This window comes from Bos grunniens, chromosome 2 (genome assembly GCF_055505025.1).
Source record: "Bos grunniens cultivar Pamir isolate PY7600 chromosome 2, Bosgru_T2T1.0, whole genome shotgun sequence".
Lineage (NCBI taxonomy): Eukaryota > Metazoa > Chordata > Mammalia > Artiodactyla > Bovidae > Bos > Bos grunniens.
This window is the reverse complement of record NC_141166.1, coordinates 127922136-127937579: the sequence shown is the minus strand read 5'-3', so window position 1 is coordinate 127937579 and position 15444 is coordinate 127922136. Positions and strand designations below refer to the sequence as shown.

Sequence of the window (15444 nt, the reverse complement as noted above, 5' to 3'; positions counted from 1 at the left end):
TATAAACTTTGAACCTTTATTCAATGTTTGTCATATCGTACTCCTTTGTTTTACAAATGAGACACCTGGAAGGTGTTTAACTTGCTCTGACTCATTGACTGACAGTGTACTGCCTAAGGCCCAGCCTTGGCTTCCTGTCTTAAATGTTGTGAAAGCATTCCTTTTTAGAACCTCATGAATTTTTCTTATGGACTGTTTGTGTAAGCACTGAACTAAGCCTCTAAAATCACCATAAAATTACCACTCTCTAACTTGATGAATATTTGCATTGACAGCACAAATCTTATGTTCACTTCTGTCTCCCGATACAACTAGGTGAAAGTAATCACTCAATAAATAGGGTGAGATGACAAACTGAATTTCTAGAGGCATTTCGTCATCTAAGTTGCATTTTAAAGTGCCTAAGAGTGAGACAATACATATTCTTTTTATTTTGGTACTTTAGCAGAATGGCAAGTCTGAATTGTCAAGCTATTTACTATTGTAAGTTTTAAAAAAATCACAATATTTCTAAATAATGTATGTTTAAAAAAAGTCACAACATTTCTAAGGAAAAGAATTAAAAGAAGAAATTGTGTGAAAATGTGTTTTATGAATTAAAATAAAATGCAATGCAATGAATGGATGGTTAAGTAAAATAACTGAAAAAGCAAAGTAGAAATGTATTCTGCACTTATTAATCCTTAATTATCCAAATAAAAGACTCAATCCTCTGAGTCACTATCATCCAGGGCAAAGGGGCCCAGATACAGGGTCAACCTTGGCCAAGTCACTAAAATATTTATGCTGGACTTTTCCTGGTTCATTCAGTTGAGATTAGTGTTGTAGTGACAAATTGTTATAACATGGGTCGGGAAGATCTGCTGGAGAAAGGCATGCCTACCCACTCCAATAGTATTGCCTGGAGAATCCCTTGGCTAGAGGAGGCTGGCAGGCTACAGTTCATTGGGTTGCAAAGAGTAAGACACAACTGAGCAACTAACATTTTCACTTTTTTCAGTAATAATGATAATAGCAAGAGCTAATGCTTTTTGGGTATTTATTATAAAACAAATTCTTTACATTATCATGCAATTTAACACACTGATGAGTTATGATAAAAAATTCTAGGAAGCGTTGATTACACCACTACTTGTACACCCACGTTGAGGATAAGAAATAGACTTGAGTGAGTTTAAGTTTGTAGTTATGGCTCTCTGACTCCAGCATACATCTTCTAACCAAGATGCAAGAGAAAAAAAGAAGCTAAAGATTAAGTTGAGTATTTATTCTCTAGTTGGGTAAGTGCAGTTCAGTTCAGTCACTCAGTTGTGTCCAACTCTTTGCGACCTCGTGGACTGCAGCACGCCAGGCTTCTCTGTCCATTACCACTTCTGGAGCTTGCTCAAACTCATGTCCATCGAGTCGGTGATGCCATCCACTCTCTGCTCTAGTTGGATAAAACATGCAGAAAAAAGTTGAGTTGATTTTCTCAAAATCATACAGCAATTTAAGAGCAGCTAGAAAGAAATTCTCTTAGCTAATGTGATTGCCTTGCAGTATTTATGAATATACAGACAGTCTCCAACTTAACATGGTTTGACTTTATGATAATGTGAAAGCAATACATGTTCAGTAGAAACCCTACTTTCTTTTGAATTGTGACCTTTCCCCAGGCTGGCAATATGTCGTATGATATTCTCTTGTGATTCTGGACAAGGCAAGGAGCCAAAGTTCCCAGTCATACACAAGATAATGAGGATAAACAGCTGATACAACCATTCTGTACTCATACAACTTTCTGTTTTTCACTTTCAGTCTAGTATTGAATACATTGGGCTTCCCTAGTAGCTCAGATGTAAAGCATCCGCTTGCAATGAAGAAAACCTGGGTTCAATCCCTGGGTTGGGAAGATCCCCTGGAGAAGGAAATGGTAACCCACTGCAGTATTCCTGCTTGGTGAATGCCATGGACAGAGGAGCCTGGCGGGCTACAGTCCAGGGGGTTGCAAAGAATCGGACATGACTGAGTGACTAACACACACACTCAATACATTACATGAGATATTCAACACTTGATTATAAAATAGTAATTGTGTTATGTGATTTTGCCCAACTGCAGGCTAATGTAAGTGTTCTGAGTAAGTTTAAAGTAAGCTATGGTTTTTGGTATGTTAGATGTATTAAATGTATTTTCCACTTATAATATTTTCAATTTATGATTTATCAGGACATCAGTTCAGTCAGTTCAGTCGCTCAGTCGTGTCCGACTCTTGGCGACCCCATGAATTGCAGCACGCCAGGCCTCCCTGTCCATCACCAACTCCTGGAGTTCACTCAGACTCACGTCCATCAAGTCAGTGATGCCATCCAGCCATCTCATCCTCTGTCGCCCCCTTCTCCTCCTGCCCCCAATCCCTCCCAGCATCAGAGTCTTTTCCAATGAGTCAACTATAGCCCCATTATTAATTGAAAAGGATCTGCATTCTAAAGTTAGGAGGAAGGACTGGCCAGTTGGCAAGCAGAAAATTACCACTTAGTTTTAATGGGAAAATTAATATTTTATAAGGGTAAGGATTTCTAGTTAGTTTTTTCTCACAGCTCTGACAAATTGCCACAAATTTAGTAGTTTGAAACAACACGTTTATTATCTCACAGTTCTATGGGTCAGAGGCCCTGTGGGCTTGTCTAGTTTCTCTATTTCAAGTCTCACAAGGCCAAAGTCAAGTGTTGGCAGAGCTGTGTTCTCTTCTGAAGGTCCTGGAGAGGATATGCTTCTGGACTTATTCAGGTTGTTGGCAAAATTCAGTTCCTTGAGGATGTACAGTTGAGGTGCACATTTGCTTGCTGGCACCTTTGTCATTGTAGAGTCTGGTTTCTGGTCCTTGCACATGAGCTCCTGCATGGCATAGCCAGCAACAGTGGATCAACTCCTTTTTGTTGCTATTTTCTTCTGCTTCCTTCCTTCTGCTGCACTGCTCTGACGGACTCGTCAATGTTCCCCTTCTATTTGAAGGGCTTAGTTTAGGCCTACCAGGATAATTCATGAAAATCTAGGATAATCTTTCTATTTTAAGGTCCATTACCTTAAAATCACAGATTCTGGGGACTATGTATGGGAATCTTTGGCGGCTTGTTATTCTGCCTACCACAGGATTCTGTCTGTACCACTGGTTCTCAACTCTAGTTGCATATTTCTGCATCACCTAGGAAACTTGATAAAAAGCTTATCCCTTGGCCACAATCAAGAGGCACTGAACCTGAATCTCTTGGAGTACAATCCGGGCAATGACTTTTTAAAGGTGTCAGAAAATTATAATACGTTTGAGACAGCTGAGAACATCCTACAACACCAGATTTCTTCAACTCGATTGAATTCATTTTGTAAATAACCTACTCAAAACATACTGTGTACCCACTTTCTACCCCACTTTGCTAGGGTTTGAAGTCACAGGGATGAACATGTCTGGGGAGTAATTTCCTTGGTTCTGTGTCACTGCAGCAAAAATTTGAAGTGATGGATGGACCACTGTTATAGCTCAGTTTTATTTAGAAAGCAAAGGAAAATACATCCTTGAGGCATGAGGGTGGGCTGGCCCAAAAGACGGGAAGAGAAGAGAAGCCCCCAGCTCAATTTTGGCTCCTCTCTTTATATGTTTTTGTCTCCTCCCCTTGAGCCTGCCCTACGTAAATTAAGCTAACCAGAAGGCTGTTCGCTTCACCTGAGGTCCTTACTCTGGTCCTCGGACATTCCTTTATTCTATTTTCATGGGCTTTTCCCTTCTTTGTCTTTTAGTCTTTGCTATTTTGGACTCCTTTTTCCTATCCTAACTACCTCACAAATATGGTGCATGTCCTATTCTTCATGTACTCACAATCCAGAAGCATGAACAGTATAGAGTAATAATTATATTACATGAAATGTCAAATATATATATTAAACATATATATTTGAATAACTTGCTCTGGAAGTTCTGAGGTAGTAATTGTGCCTGGGAACACTGCAGAATATTTTGCTTGATTTATACTTAATAGCACTTTTAAAATAGTCTGGCCAGCACCTAGAGACAGAGGAATATAAGTGTGTCCAGGTTTCAGCACGGCCAAATGAGGATGATGTGTTTGTATTGTGCTTCCCAAAATTTAGCAGGCCAAGAATTTCCTCGGGTGCTTACAAAAAGTACTCCCAAGTTCTTCTGAAGGTTCTGATTCAGAGTTTCTGTTCTGGGGCCTAGACATTCTAATGTGTTCAGCAAGTTCTGGGGGTGATTCTGATACAGGTGATCCATTAACCCACACTCGGTGGAACCCTGGTGTATGTTACAACAATGATTTGTTACTTGTTCATTCAAAGGCTTAATAATTTGAGTTTCTTACATTCCAGTAACAGATTTTCAAGAAAGAGACGTCACTTTATATTTTAATTTTCTTACTGCTTCACGTATTGAAAGTGTTAGGAACAGTCCAGGTCAGGATGGGGGTGGGGAAATAAGGGCATTTCTTTCTCAAAGACTCTAGTGCAAGTAAAGATGGTAATTAGCAGGAATCATTCTAGCACAAAGACTTAGGTTTTGCCAAAAAATAAGCAGTGAGAAGATAATAAAAAGTAACCAGGATCTTGTACTTGAACACTTTTCTAGTGGCACAATCTGTTCCATATAGTGTGAATGAGAGAAAGAAGTTGACATTTGCCATAGACATGTAGGATATTGGGAGTGAAGAGTGCTTTTCCCTTGTTTTGAATCAGGAAAAATGAAGCTTGTTTAATATGCTATAAAGGAAAGTACTTGGATAGGAAACAGCCTCACTTTGCTCACACAAAGATTCGGGATACTTAATGGCAAATTAGATATTTGTGGGAAATGCTTCTGTTAGCCAGTTTTATAGTAACTAGATAAATAAATGGAGCAAAGAACATGGCTTAGGGCCTGTGACAATCCAAGATATTTTGGAAATGGAGTAGAAGATTAAAGTTGGTCTTTTGTCTTAATTTTGGAGTGAACATACACTTTTAATATTAGGGTTAGATGGGTCAACTAAAAATAAGAATTTTTACTAAGAAAAATTTATGAGAAGTGTGTACATGTATAATAAAAATTTGGGAAAATAAGAAGCAATTTTGAAAGGCACTGGATTTATGTTTTTGTGTTCTGGTAAATGATTAAGTCACACTGATTTATTATGTTTAGGTAGAATAAAAGATTTTTTTAAAACTGATCAAGCCAAGAAGATTGGTTAAATTTTGTGGATTTGGAAATGCAAAACTGTTAAAAAAAGGGAGAACTGCCTTGTGTTGCTGATCTACTGCAATTTTAAGAAATGAACCCAGAAGATGCTACACAAAGCAATGAGTGATTAGGAAGCTATATTTCAAAAGTTATTTGAGTTCTTAAGTCAAAGTTCTTTCTGTGATGAAATATGTCATTTAAATTTTATTTTGGTGATTCTTTGAGCAAGAAGCTTGTAGATTATTTATAAACTATTTTTTATTTCATGTATACAGTAAAGAAAGTTATTTTATTTCTAATAGTAAAACCAAATCTTCTATTTTAATTTTGAGATGTGATAATAGTATTTTTAGGATCTGTGAGACTAGACCAGCAGTAACTACTACCAGTACCACTGTGATTAGAAATTCACTTATGAGTTTAAATTTGAGCTTTCTCAGTTTTGAAGCAGCGCTTTTCCTGTTAAACAAACCTGAGCTCACTAGGAAAAATCCCCTGGCAGAATTAGTCATTTAATTTGACCTCCTTTAATTATCTACTGGGCTTCCCTGGTGGCTCAGACGGTAAAGCATCTGTCTGCAATTCAGAACACCCGGGTTTGATCCCTAGGTTGGGAAGATCCCCTGGAGAAGGAAATGGCAGCCCACTCCACTATTCTTGCCTGGAGAATCCCATGGACAGCAGAGCCTAGTAGGCTACTGTCCATGGGGTCGCAAAGAGTAGGACATGACTGATACCTCTTCAAAATTGAATGGGACCTACTATATTTCGGCAAGCAACATGAAACTCAATTGTCAATAAATAACTTAACTAGGTATGAGAAATTTACAATGATTTACTTAATATCTTTGATCAATTAATATAATGTGAACTTCAGGAAAGATAAATCTGGAATAAGCTAAACATAGAGGAGAGAAACGCTTGCTAAATGAACATATGAGAAGCTGTCTACAAAGAACCAGTGAGTTGGTTAAGTATGATTAATTGTAAGCTGAGGCATACAGTTAAGCATACTTCTGACAATAATTGTGTCATTATACTCATAAATATGAGGCTTAACCTAAACTGACCTTCAGATGCAGTGGCATCTGCAGTGGCATTATTTGTATGCCTAGTCATGATTCTTACATTATTGATGTAAGAATTGATGTAAGATGTAAGAATCTTGGTAAAAGGGGTGATTCTTCCATCACTAGCATTTTCATGCCATATGTCTGCCAGGAAGGAAATTTGATAAATCCTTTGTAGGGTAGATGATTCAAGCAAATTGGATCACTGCATGAAATAGACATTCAGTTCAGTTCAGTCGCTCAGTCGTGTCTGACTGTTTGCGACCCCATGAATCGCAGCACGCCAGACCTCCCTGTCCATCACCAACTCCTGGAATTCACTCAGACTCACGTCCATCGAGTCAGTGATGCCATCCAGCCATCTCATCCTCTGTCGTCCCCTTCTCCTCCTGCCCCCAATCCCTCCCAGCATCAGAGTCTTTTCCAATGAGTCAACTCTTCACATGAGGTGGCCAAAGTACTGGAGTTTCAGCTTTAGCATCATTCTTTCCAAAGAAATAGACATTACCAGATCTAAAGAGTACAAGTAAGTATCCACCATGTTGTTTAGAAACTGCCACCCAAACTTGCTGCTTCAAAGTTTGATAAAACCAGGGATCATAAACCTGATCCCTTGATTAGGAATGCTACAAATATATATAGTGCAGAACATAATCTTGTTCCTAGTAACCCACTTTCCAAATCTCTAGGCAATAGGGTGAAGTAAGAAAGCTATAAAAGTGTAATTACTTGCACTAATCAATATTTTGTGAGTTGAATAAACTCATCTTAATTTTTGGTGCCAGAATGATCCTTTGAACACTAAGAGATATTTCACTAAGATATTATTTGGAACTCTGATTTTGAAACCCATTAGCTTAGCAACAAAAATAGCTGCTAGTGTTGCATGAAATGTTTTTCAAATATGTTGGATATAGGAAAACTTCAAACATGTTTTTTGAGACAACTTTTCCTTCAATTTTTGAGCCCATGTATGCATTGAGGATAATTTAATCCTGCATTGTGTAAATCATCAAAGCATTGTTTCATAAAAATCTGATTTCCAAATAAAATAATATTCCTTTACATTTTCCTTTGCAACTTTGTATTTTATACATATTTAATACGGAAAAAATGTGGGCTACTAATGTTTTAAATTTGGCTTAAGCCTTATGACTTCCAAAGATAGTACGATAAACTACTGTTTATTCAATCCAAATACCCAACCAACCACTGAACTCAAAGACGGAATAAAGGACTTTAATTTTGTAAAAAAGTAAACATGCTGAAGTTTCCCCTCAATTTTCAGTGTCAGTATAGATTCAAACACTACTTACAGTCTTCTAATAAAAGAAATGATAATTCACTAATAGTTACAACTAGTGTTCTGGATTGTAAGCTTAAGCTCCTAAAGTACTTTATTTCTTCATTTTTTTCATTTATTCCAGACACAAAGAAAAGAAAGATCAATGTGGTTTCTGTCTGTGAGGAACCACATCAGCTAGGGAATTAGATTTAAATAACCAAGACTAACACATTCCAATAAATATTAGATAAAATGGGTAGCCGTTCCCTTCTCCAGGGGATCTTCCCAACCCGGGGATCAAACCAAGTCTCCCACATTACAGATGGATTCTTTATCATCTGAGCTACCAGGAAAGCTCAAATTATTCAAAGGAAGTTTAAAAAACAGTTTAATTTGAAAGTTCTTTTATTGTATTCTACTTTTTTGATATTTACTTAAGTAAAATAGTCAATTGCTCAGTGTTTCAACCATCCTGGATAAATGAAAATAGACATAAACTTCTCCATATAATGGAAAACAACAAATATTTGTGACAAAACTCAAATATTGTAAGCAAAAGATTTTTAAAAATCAGAGTAGCTGAATAAAAATATCATCTTACTAGTGGCATTTTCTTTGAAAATTTTAATTTATCATGGAAATTATTTTGTTCATTGAAATACAATTATTATATCAATATTTCAGGTCATGACCTCCAGATTTAAGACATTCTTCAAGACAATTTTGAATAGGATCCAAGAGAAAATGTGATTTGAGTCTGGAGACAATTGTGATTGTAAGTATCAGAAAATTAGATTTTTCTCATGGTACAATGTAATAAAAACTAAAATATCAACTCATTAATCATTAAATTGCAAAAACTTTGATTCATTGTTTTCTTTCTATTACAACATGATTTTTTAAATCTAAAATTAATGTAATACTTTGTTTTTTCATTGTATTTTTTTAAGATCAGCTAATCGTAAAAGCCCAGTATAGCTGACTGAAAAGAAAACATTATTTGGAAGATTGCTACAATATAAAGAAAAGTTTCTTTTAGGTAAGTCATTGATGAGGTCAAGCAGTGGCATGGATTCTGTGTGCTTGTTAATGGTGCACTCTCATCGCATGCAATAATACAAATGATAAGTAAAATGAAGAAAAGATTTTTATAATTCTTATTCTAACATTTGCCCTGTAATAGAAATCACATTTCCTAATGAAATTAAATCTAAGTTCATAGTTCACTGGCAAATATGTATTGATTAGTTTTTATCTCCTTTGAAAAATGTTTTTAATTCAGCTAAATAAATATATTTTATGATAAACCATGGTCATTTATATTTCATAAAAATGCTACCAGAGTAGATTGGTGATGGAACTTTTGGAGAGTAAGTGCCATACACTTTATTCCTGCAATGTTTGCCTCTTAGAATTAAGAAGTTAGCAGGGATCTATATCCAACATTACAAACACTTGACAGAAATACTTTTATTTGCTATTGTCCATATCCTTTAAACTTATTTTAATAATATAGATGGGTTAGGGAACTATTTTTATTATAAAAAGTGAATCCTGGAGTGAAGAGTAATTTCTATTAAAGTAAAAGTCCATTTTTTATGACTTATGGATGCTAGCTTTCAAGGAATGGGCCCAAATTCAGTTTTTCCTTTAAATTGTTAAAGAGTCATAAAATTAAAAATAAGATTAATACTTATTGGAAATAAATAAGCTTTAATAGTAAACTATGCTATCAAAAGTTGTGCTTTTATGTCTTATGAGACTTTACTCTGATACTTTTTATCATTTTATTCTAATTTTTTTATCCAAATTTTGGTAAATTTAAGGATATATAAAGTAGATTACCAGTGGGAATTTGCTGTATGACACAGGGAACTCAAACCTGGGCTCTGTAACAACCTAGAGGGGTGGAATGGGGTGGTTCGTGAGGGAGGGGACATATGTACACCTATGGCTGAATCATGTTGATGTTTGACAGAAACAAACAAACAAAAAGATGATTTCTGATTATTTAAAATTACATCTGTGAGAGGCTTTCCTGCTTGAAAAGCTAACTAAATTAAATTAAAACGTATTTAATTTAGCTTTTAGTGCTTTAAACTATGACGCTTATAATATTTGTAATTCATAAAACTGTTAATCAAATCCTTAAAGCAAAATTATCGTGTAGTTTTTATTTTTTGTTGTTTCTTTATCATGAGGTTTAAAATAAATTCCTATTAAGAGCCATGTATATTTATTTCATATATATTGCTGAATTATATTTTTTATTTTCTATTGCAGTTTGATTTATATATATAGCATATTTCATTTTGGCTTTAATGATGGAGAAAAAGTTTTTCCTGTCTTTTCTGTTCCTCTTGCCTTTTTTCATGGTAAGCATAAATTTCTCAAATGTATCCCCCTTCCTATGATTATTTCTGTTTTAACTTCTAATATACCCATCATTGATAAAGGTTAATAACACAAAATTACATACATATAGTTATTTGATGCGTAAATAAAGTACTCTTTTATATCTAATCAACACAGCAATAATTCATTTTCTTCCAGTGTACCTTTTTAGGCTTTTAGTCCTGTAACAGGCACCCTAGTATTATGTTGCGTTGGGAGGGGTGGTATCAAAGTGAGGAAGTATGAGAGATACAGCAGTGCAGACCAGAAGAAAGTAATTACCAGAGTTTGAAAAAAAAAATGGAATGGCTGTATAGCCCAGTCATACATAATAGATGAAATATTTTCAATCAGACCTGCTGACTCTGAGTTAGCTATGTTAAAAAAGCAATTCCAGCCTGTTGATTTTCTTCCCATTCTGCCAACTGATTGACTTGTATTGACCGAAAAGCATTTTGGAACCAATCACTGTGTTTTAAATTAATTTCCTCATCCATTCATTCAAATCAGTATTAAATGTCCGCTTTCTGACAGGCATTGAGGCTAAGTTGGGCAGATGTGTATGTGAGTATGTGCTCTCCTGCAAGCCTCTGCATGTATATGCAGGGGAGGTGGGGCTGGAAGTGGAGGGTAGACTGAGGATGACCAAAAAGCAATTGCTGTACTAGAGGGGCTGTATGCTTTATACAGTTAATGTTATTTTTGTTTACAGAAGTATTTTGTTCCCATTTTTTCTCCCTTATTAAAGCAATGACTATACTCTTACTACAACAACAACAAATACTCTTATCATATGTATGAGAAACTGAGAGATACAATCTCGTCTAACTCTGTGCCAGCAAATAATTTTCCTGTGGTGTTTCCAAGTAAACCCCAGGAAGAGTCAAGCAAAGAGACTCAAGAAAAATATAGAAAACTTAAATGGGAAAAAAGCACGACTACATTCCTGTTAGCATTTGTATTTAAAAACATTCTCAAGTCTAAGAGCAGTCCAAATTCTAGGCTTCTCAGATGTTATCTTAGGTAAATAGACTAGAATTCAAGAAACAGGACTCCTGTTTCTCTGGCTCCCAGCCTCAACTGAGCCTGCCAATGAGCTGCACGGGCCAAAGCTGGTTCCCTGCAGGTAATTCTGTAAGAGATTACCAACCTGATTATTGTAATTTAAGGAATTGTGACCGTTTCTCTTGAATTCATTCAGACAACATGCATATCTGGCTTTTAAAGTAAAAATAAAAATGCTATTGATTTTATGCAATTATAAAAACTGAGAACAGGAGAAAAATATTTTTCCTTGATGTTGTAAATTTCCATTTTTAATACGTGCAGCACAACAACTGCATAAATCTTTGTTAAGAAATTAAAGCCAATCTAAGAATGAAAAAGTTAATGTTGAATGGTGGTGAGGTGATGGGAAACTAGAGTGGTGTCACACACTGAGGGACTGTTACTATTTATTTTACATTTAAATTAAATTCAACTTACTGCTAGAGAACAGCAGTAAGAAAATTAAGAATAAGGAATCAACACAGGAATAGAAAGATAACTGTTTATGGAAAATAGGAATAATGCAAAAGCGAAGAAGAAATAAAGTTGAAGAGAGGTGTATGTAGGCTTCATGCTATGAAACAAGGAAAAAAGTCATGTAGAAATTAAAGTGTAAGTGAAGCTTAAAATAACGCTACTAAAGTGGAAGAATATAAATATAGACCTTATCTAAAACATTTATTGATGTGCATACAATTAAAACTCTATTAACCAACAGCATAAGTGAACTTGCATTATTTTATCAAAATGTAAATATAAAAATGGCAACAAGCTTGAGTATTTACCATGTGCCAGATACTTCCCCTTTGTTATCTTGATACTATTTTAACCCATTTTACAATAAAAAAGCAGAGGTTTTGGTGGGATTGTGTGGTGGGGTGGAGGTTAAATATCTTTTCTACATTGCCAGGTTAAAAAGTAGAGGTGGAGTTGGAATAGAGCTGTCTGCATTCCAGAAAGCTGGCCTGGAGCTGGCCCCCACAGGCTCTGAGGGGGAACTGTGGACTGTACTTCCCAGTGATGCCACGGGCAGCTCTTGGTGGTGGTTGGATATTGGACGAGGTGGGGATATTTACAACGTGGAAACTGGCAAACACTGAAAGTCAGGAAGTGCCCCCCAGAGCCTGTTGATCATGCAGCACATTGCTGTACTTACATTTTTTGCTGTGACAGACTGTTGCTAACATTCTCACAATTCTGAAATTTTATTTTCTTTAATTCCTTAGATTCTTGTTATAGCAGAATCCGAAGAGGAGAACCCCGATGACTTAATTCAGCTGGGTGTTACTAGAAATAAAATCATGACGGCTCAATATGAATGTTACCAAAAAATTATGCAAGACCCTGTTCAACAAACAGAAGGTAAACATGACTAATTTTAAATGCATTTGATATAGATTATAAGAAAACTACCCCATTACATCATTGCAGGTCTCTTAGTTTCCTTCTTAAAAATGGGTTGCTGCTGCTACTGCTAAGTCGCTTCAGTCGTGTCCGACTCTGTACGACCCCATAGACGGTAGCCCACGAGGCTCCCCCATCCTTGGGATTCTCCAGGCAAGAACACTGGAGTGGGTTGCCATTCCCTTCTCCAATGCATGAAAGTGAAAAGTGAAAGTGAAGTCGCTCAGGCATGTCTGACTCTTCGCAACCCCATGGACTGCAGCCTACCAGGCTCCTCCGTCCATGGGATTTTCCAGGCAAGAGTACTGGAGTGGGGTGCCATTGCCTTCTCCAAAAAGTGGGTTAGTTGCTAGTATTTCTAGTATATGTACAGTTTTAATTATTTGTGAAGAACATCTTATTATGTAATTTATCTTGAGTGAGTGAATGAAGTCTCTCAGTCGTGTCCGACTCTTTGCAACCCCATGGACTGTAGCCTACCAGGCTCCTCTATCCATGGAATTCTCCAGGCAAGAGTATTGGAGTGGGTTGCCATTTCCTTCTCCAGGGGATCTTACCGACCCAGGGATCAAACCTGGGTCTTCCGCATTGCAGGCAGACCCTTTACCATCTGAGCCACCAGGGAAGCCCCAATTTATCTTACCTATTTTTAAAAATTCTAATAAAAATATATGCGACAGGGATATTTTTAGTATTTTTATATAGTATAAAGATATTTAAAATAAAAAATAAGTCTTGAATTAAATCAATGATAGTCGATCTTCAGTTTATGTGCTCTATATTTCTTTTTTTCACAAACTTCTTGATAGGAGCTTAATAAAATGACAATTTTTTGCATAACACATACTATGTATAGTACATTTGGTAGCAAAGCTAATGAAATCCATGAATTTCTGTTTCCATTAGATATTTTTAAGGTATTTTTGAAAGATTTATTGAAGACCTACTAAGTGTCACATATATGCCGTAATTCTTAATTCTGGCAACAAGTAGAGTTGCCAAATTTAGCAAAACCAAAAACAAAACCCAAAGCACGAAAACACTATGTTTTTTATCTGGCAACCTTAAAGACAGGATTATCTTTAAAATATAAAATGCAAAACTCATAATGAAACAAAGAAAAACGTAGACTTTAGATATTTTTAAATCAGTAGAAACAAATAATTTAATTTGGGGAGAAAATATTTATAGTATAAAACATGCTTGTTATATACATGATATGTTAAAAGTACGTTACTGTTAATATTTGTAAGTGTCAAAATTAACTTGCTTGTGAGAAAGAGAAAATAAACAATTTGTCTGTATTGATCAACTCTTGGAATCTTAATCTAACCGATATATATCGAAGCAATTTGATATATCTGTCCAAATATTTTTATTACAATATATATCCAGTATCTCTAAAATATGTCAGACAATGACAAACTATCTGATATTAGTTCAGTAGGAACTGAATTATCAAATAGTTAAAATCTGTATACAAATTCTGTGCTAACCGTCTGGCCTCTCACTTTATTCCATTAAAGTCTAAGTGTTATTAGCTTTAAATTTTTGAATTAATGCCTTCCAAATGATCTAGATATGTGTGCAAGCTAGCTTCAAATCTAATTTCTTAATAATAGGAATATATTTATGAGGGTTTTATAATCAAATAATTTTGTGATAAAGTTCAGGATCACTACATAATAAATCTTCCTCTTGGAGATTCATAACGTTCTCTGTAATTTTAAATACTGTAAAAAATCCTATAGTAAAGAAATGTGTTTAACTTTGTGTTTTCCAAATCTATTTGACCACAAAAACTTTTTTAATGGAAAACTTTTTCATGTCTCACTCAAATGCCATATAACACAGCTGGGAAAATTCTAGACCCTTCTATCATGTAGTCAGTGTTGTGGAATCTTTTGGAGCTCTGTAAGGACTTGTCTAAAGTGCTTTCTAAAATGGGATCAGGAAAATTTTCTCTGACAGGCCTCAAAATGCATTTTGTTTGGTAATAATGTGGATGCAAGCTATTTAAATAAAGAGTTTGAAAATCACAGGAGGGAAAACAGACTATATGAGTTTTATTTTTAATTAGAAATATTTAGATTTTCAGGCCGATAGAATGTTTTCTACTTCTGTGAGGCCTAGATTGATTCTGAGATTGCTATGCAAATCTGTTAATAATAATAAACAGTTCATGCAACATTCAAGTTTCTATCTATGTGTGCTTATGGCAAAAAATTACCGTCTTTGATTACAGACTGTTATATAACTTTAGAAAGTTTTAGTCATTTTATTTCTCTATGCCTTTAAACTTTTTTTCATGTAAGAGGTTCTTGTTCTTAATGTAGGTAAGAAAAGAATGTGAGATTAAACACTTTTATTTCATTTGAAAAGAAAAGGAAGGAAAATAAGAGTTAGAATTTGGTGAAGGACTCTAAATAAGTGTGTGTCAGGGTTAATGTGGTAAAATAGGAAATATTGGAATGTTCATTTGTGCACCTCAAAAAATACTATAACTTGCCCTAAGAACACACTTTCTAAAATAAAACACGTTTCCAATTTCCCAAATTTTTGAATTTCAAAAATAGGGACACGAATTAACCAATACTTCATGGTTATGGAAAACCAGCAAAGACCATGTAATTTATTGGATAAATAGCTACCTTTGAGAATGAGAATTAAAGCTAAATATATATTTGTTTAGATATTTCTAAATTTAACAATTAGTTATGCTAATAACTACTTTGTAAATAATCCAAGTACTTGTTATAAAGATTTTATATGATGTCTTCATTTTCAGTAGACAGTCTGTATTCCCTGTTAGTGTGGGTCAACCATGAGGACTTCAGGGGTTTCTGTATAACTAGAGGGAGGTTAGTAAGCCTGATGTTTGCTTTCTCCTGAAGGCATTTACTGTAACAGAACCTGGGATGGGTGGCTGTGCTGGAACGACGTCGCTGCGGGCACAGAGTCAATGCAGCACTGCCCCGATTACTTTCAAGATTTTGATCCTTCAGGTAAGAGCAGAAATGTATATACAAATCTCTTTG

The 15444-nt window shown here is 35.4% G+C and overlaps 1 protein-coding gene across 2 annotated transcripts in view; it reads left to right on the top strand.

The window, feature by feature from the left end:
- The window catches only part of CALCRL (calcitonin receptor like receptor), a 128115-nt gene that overhangs the window by 70011 nt on the left and 42660 nt on the right, over positions 1-15444 (top strand). For both annotated transcript variants that reach the window (XM_086371391.1, XM_086371387.1), the window contains 5 exons: positions 8246-8336; positions 8512-8600; positions 9845-9936; positions 12229-12364; positions 15301-15411. In XM_086371391.1, coding sequence (XP_086227517.1) covers positions 9883-9936; positions 12229-12364; positions 15301-15411 — 301 coding nt within the window. In that variant the 5' untranslated portion in view covers positions 8246-8336; positions 8512-8600; positions 9845-9882. The remainder of the gene's footprint in view (positions 1-8245; positions 8337-8511; positions 8601-9844; positions 9937-12228; positions 12365-15300; positions 15412-15444) is intronic.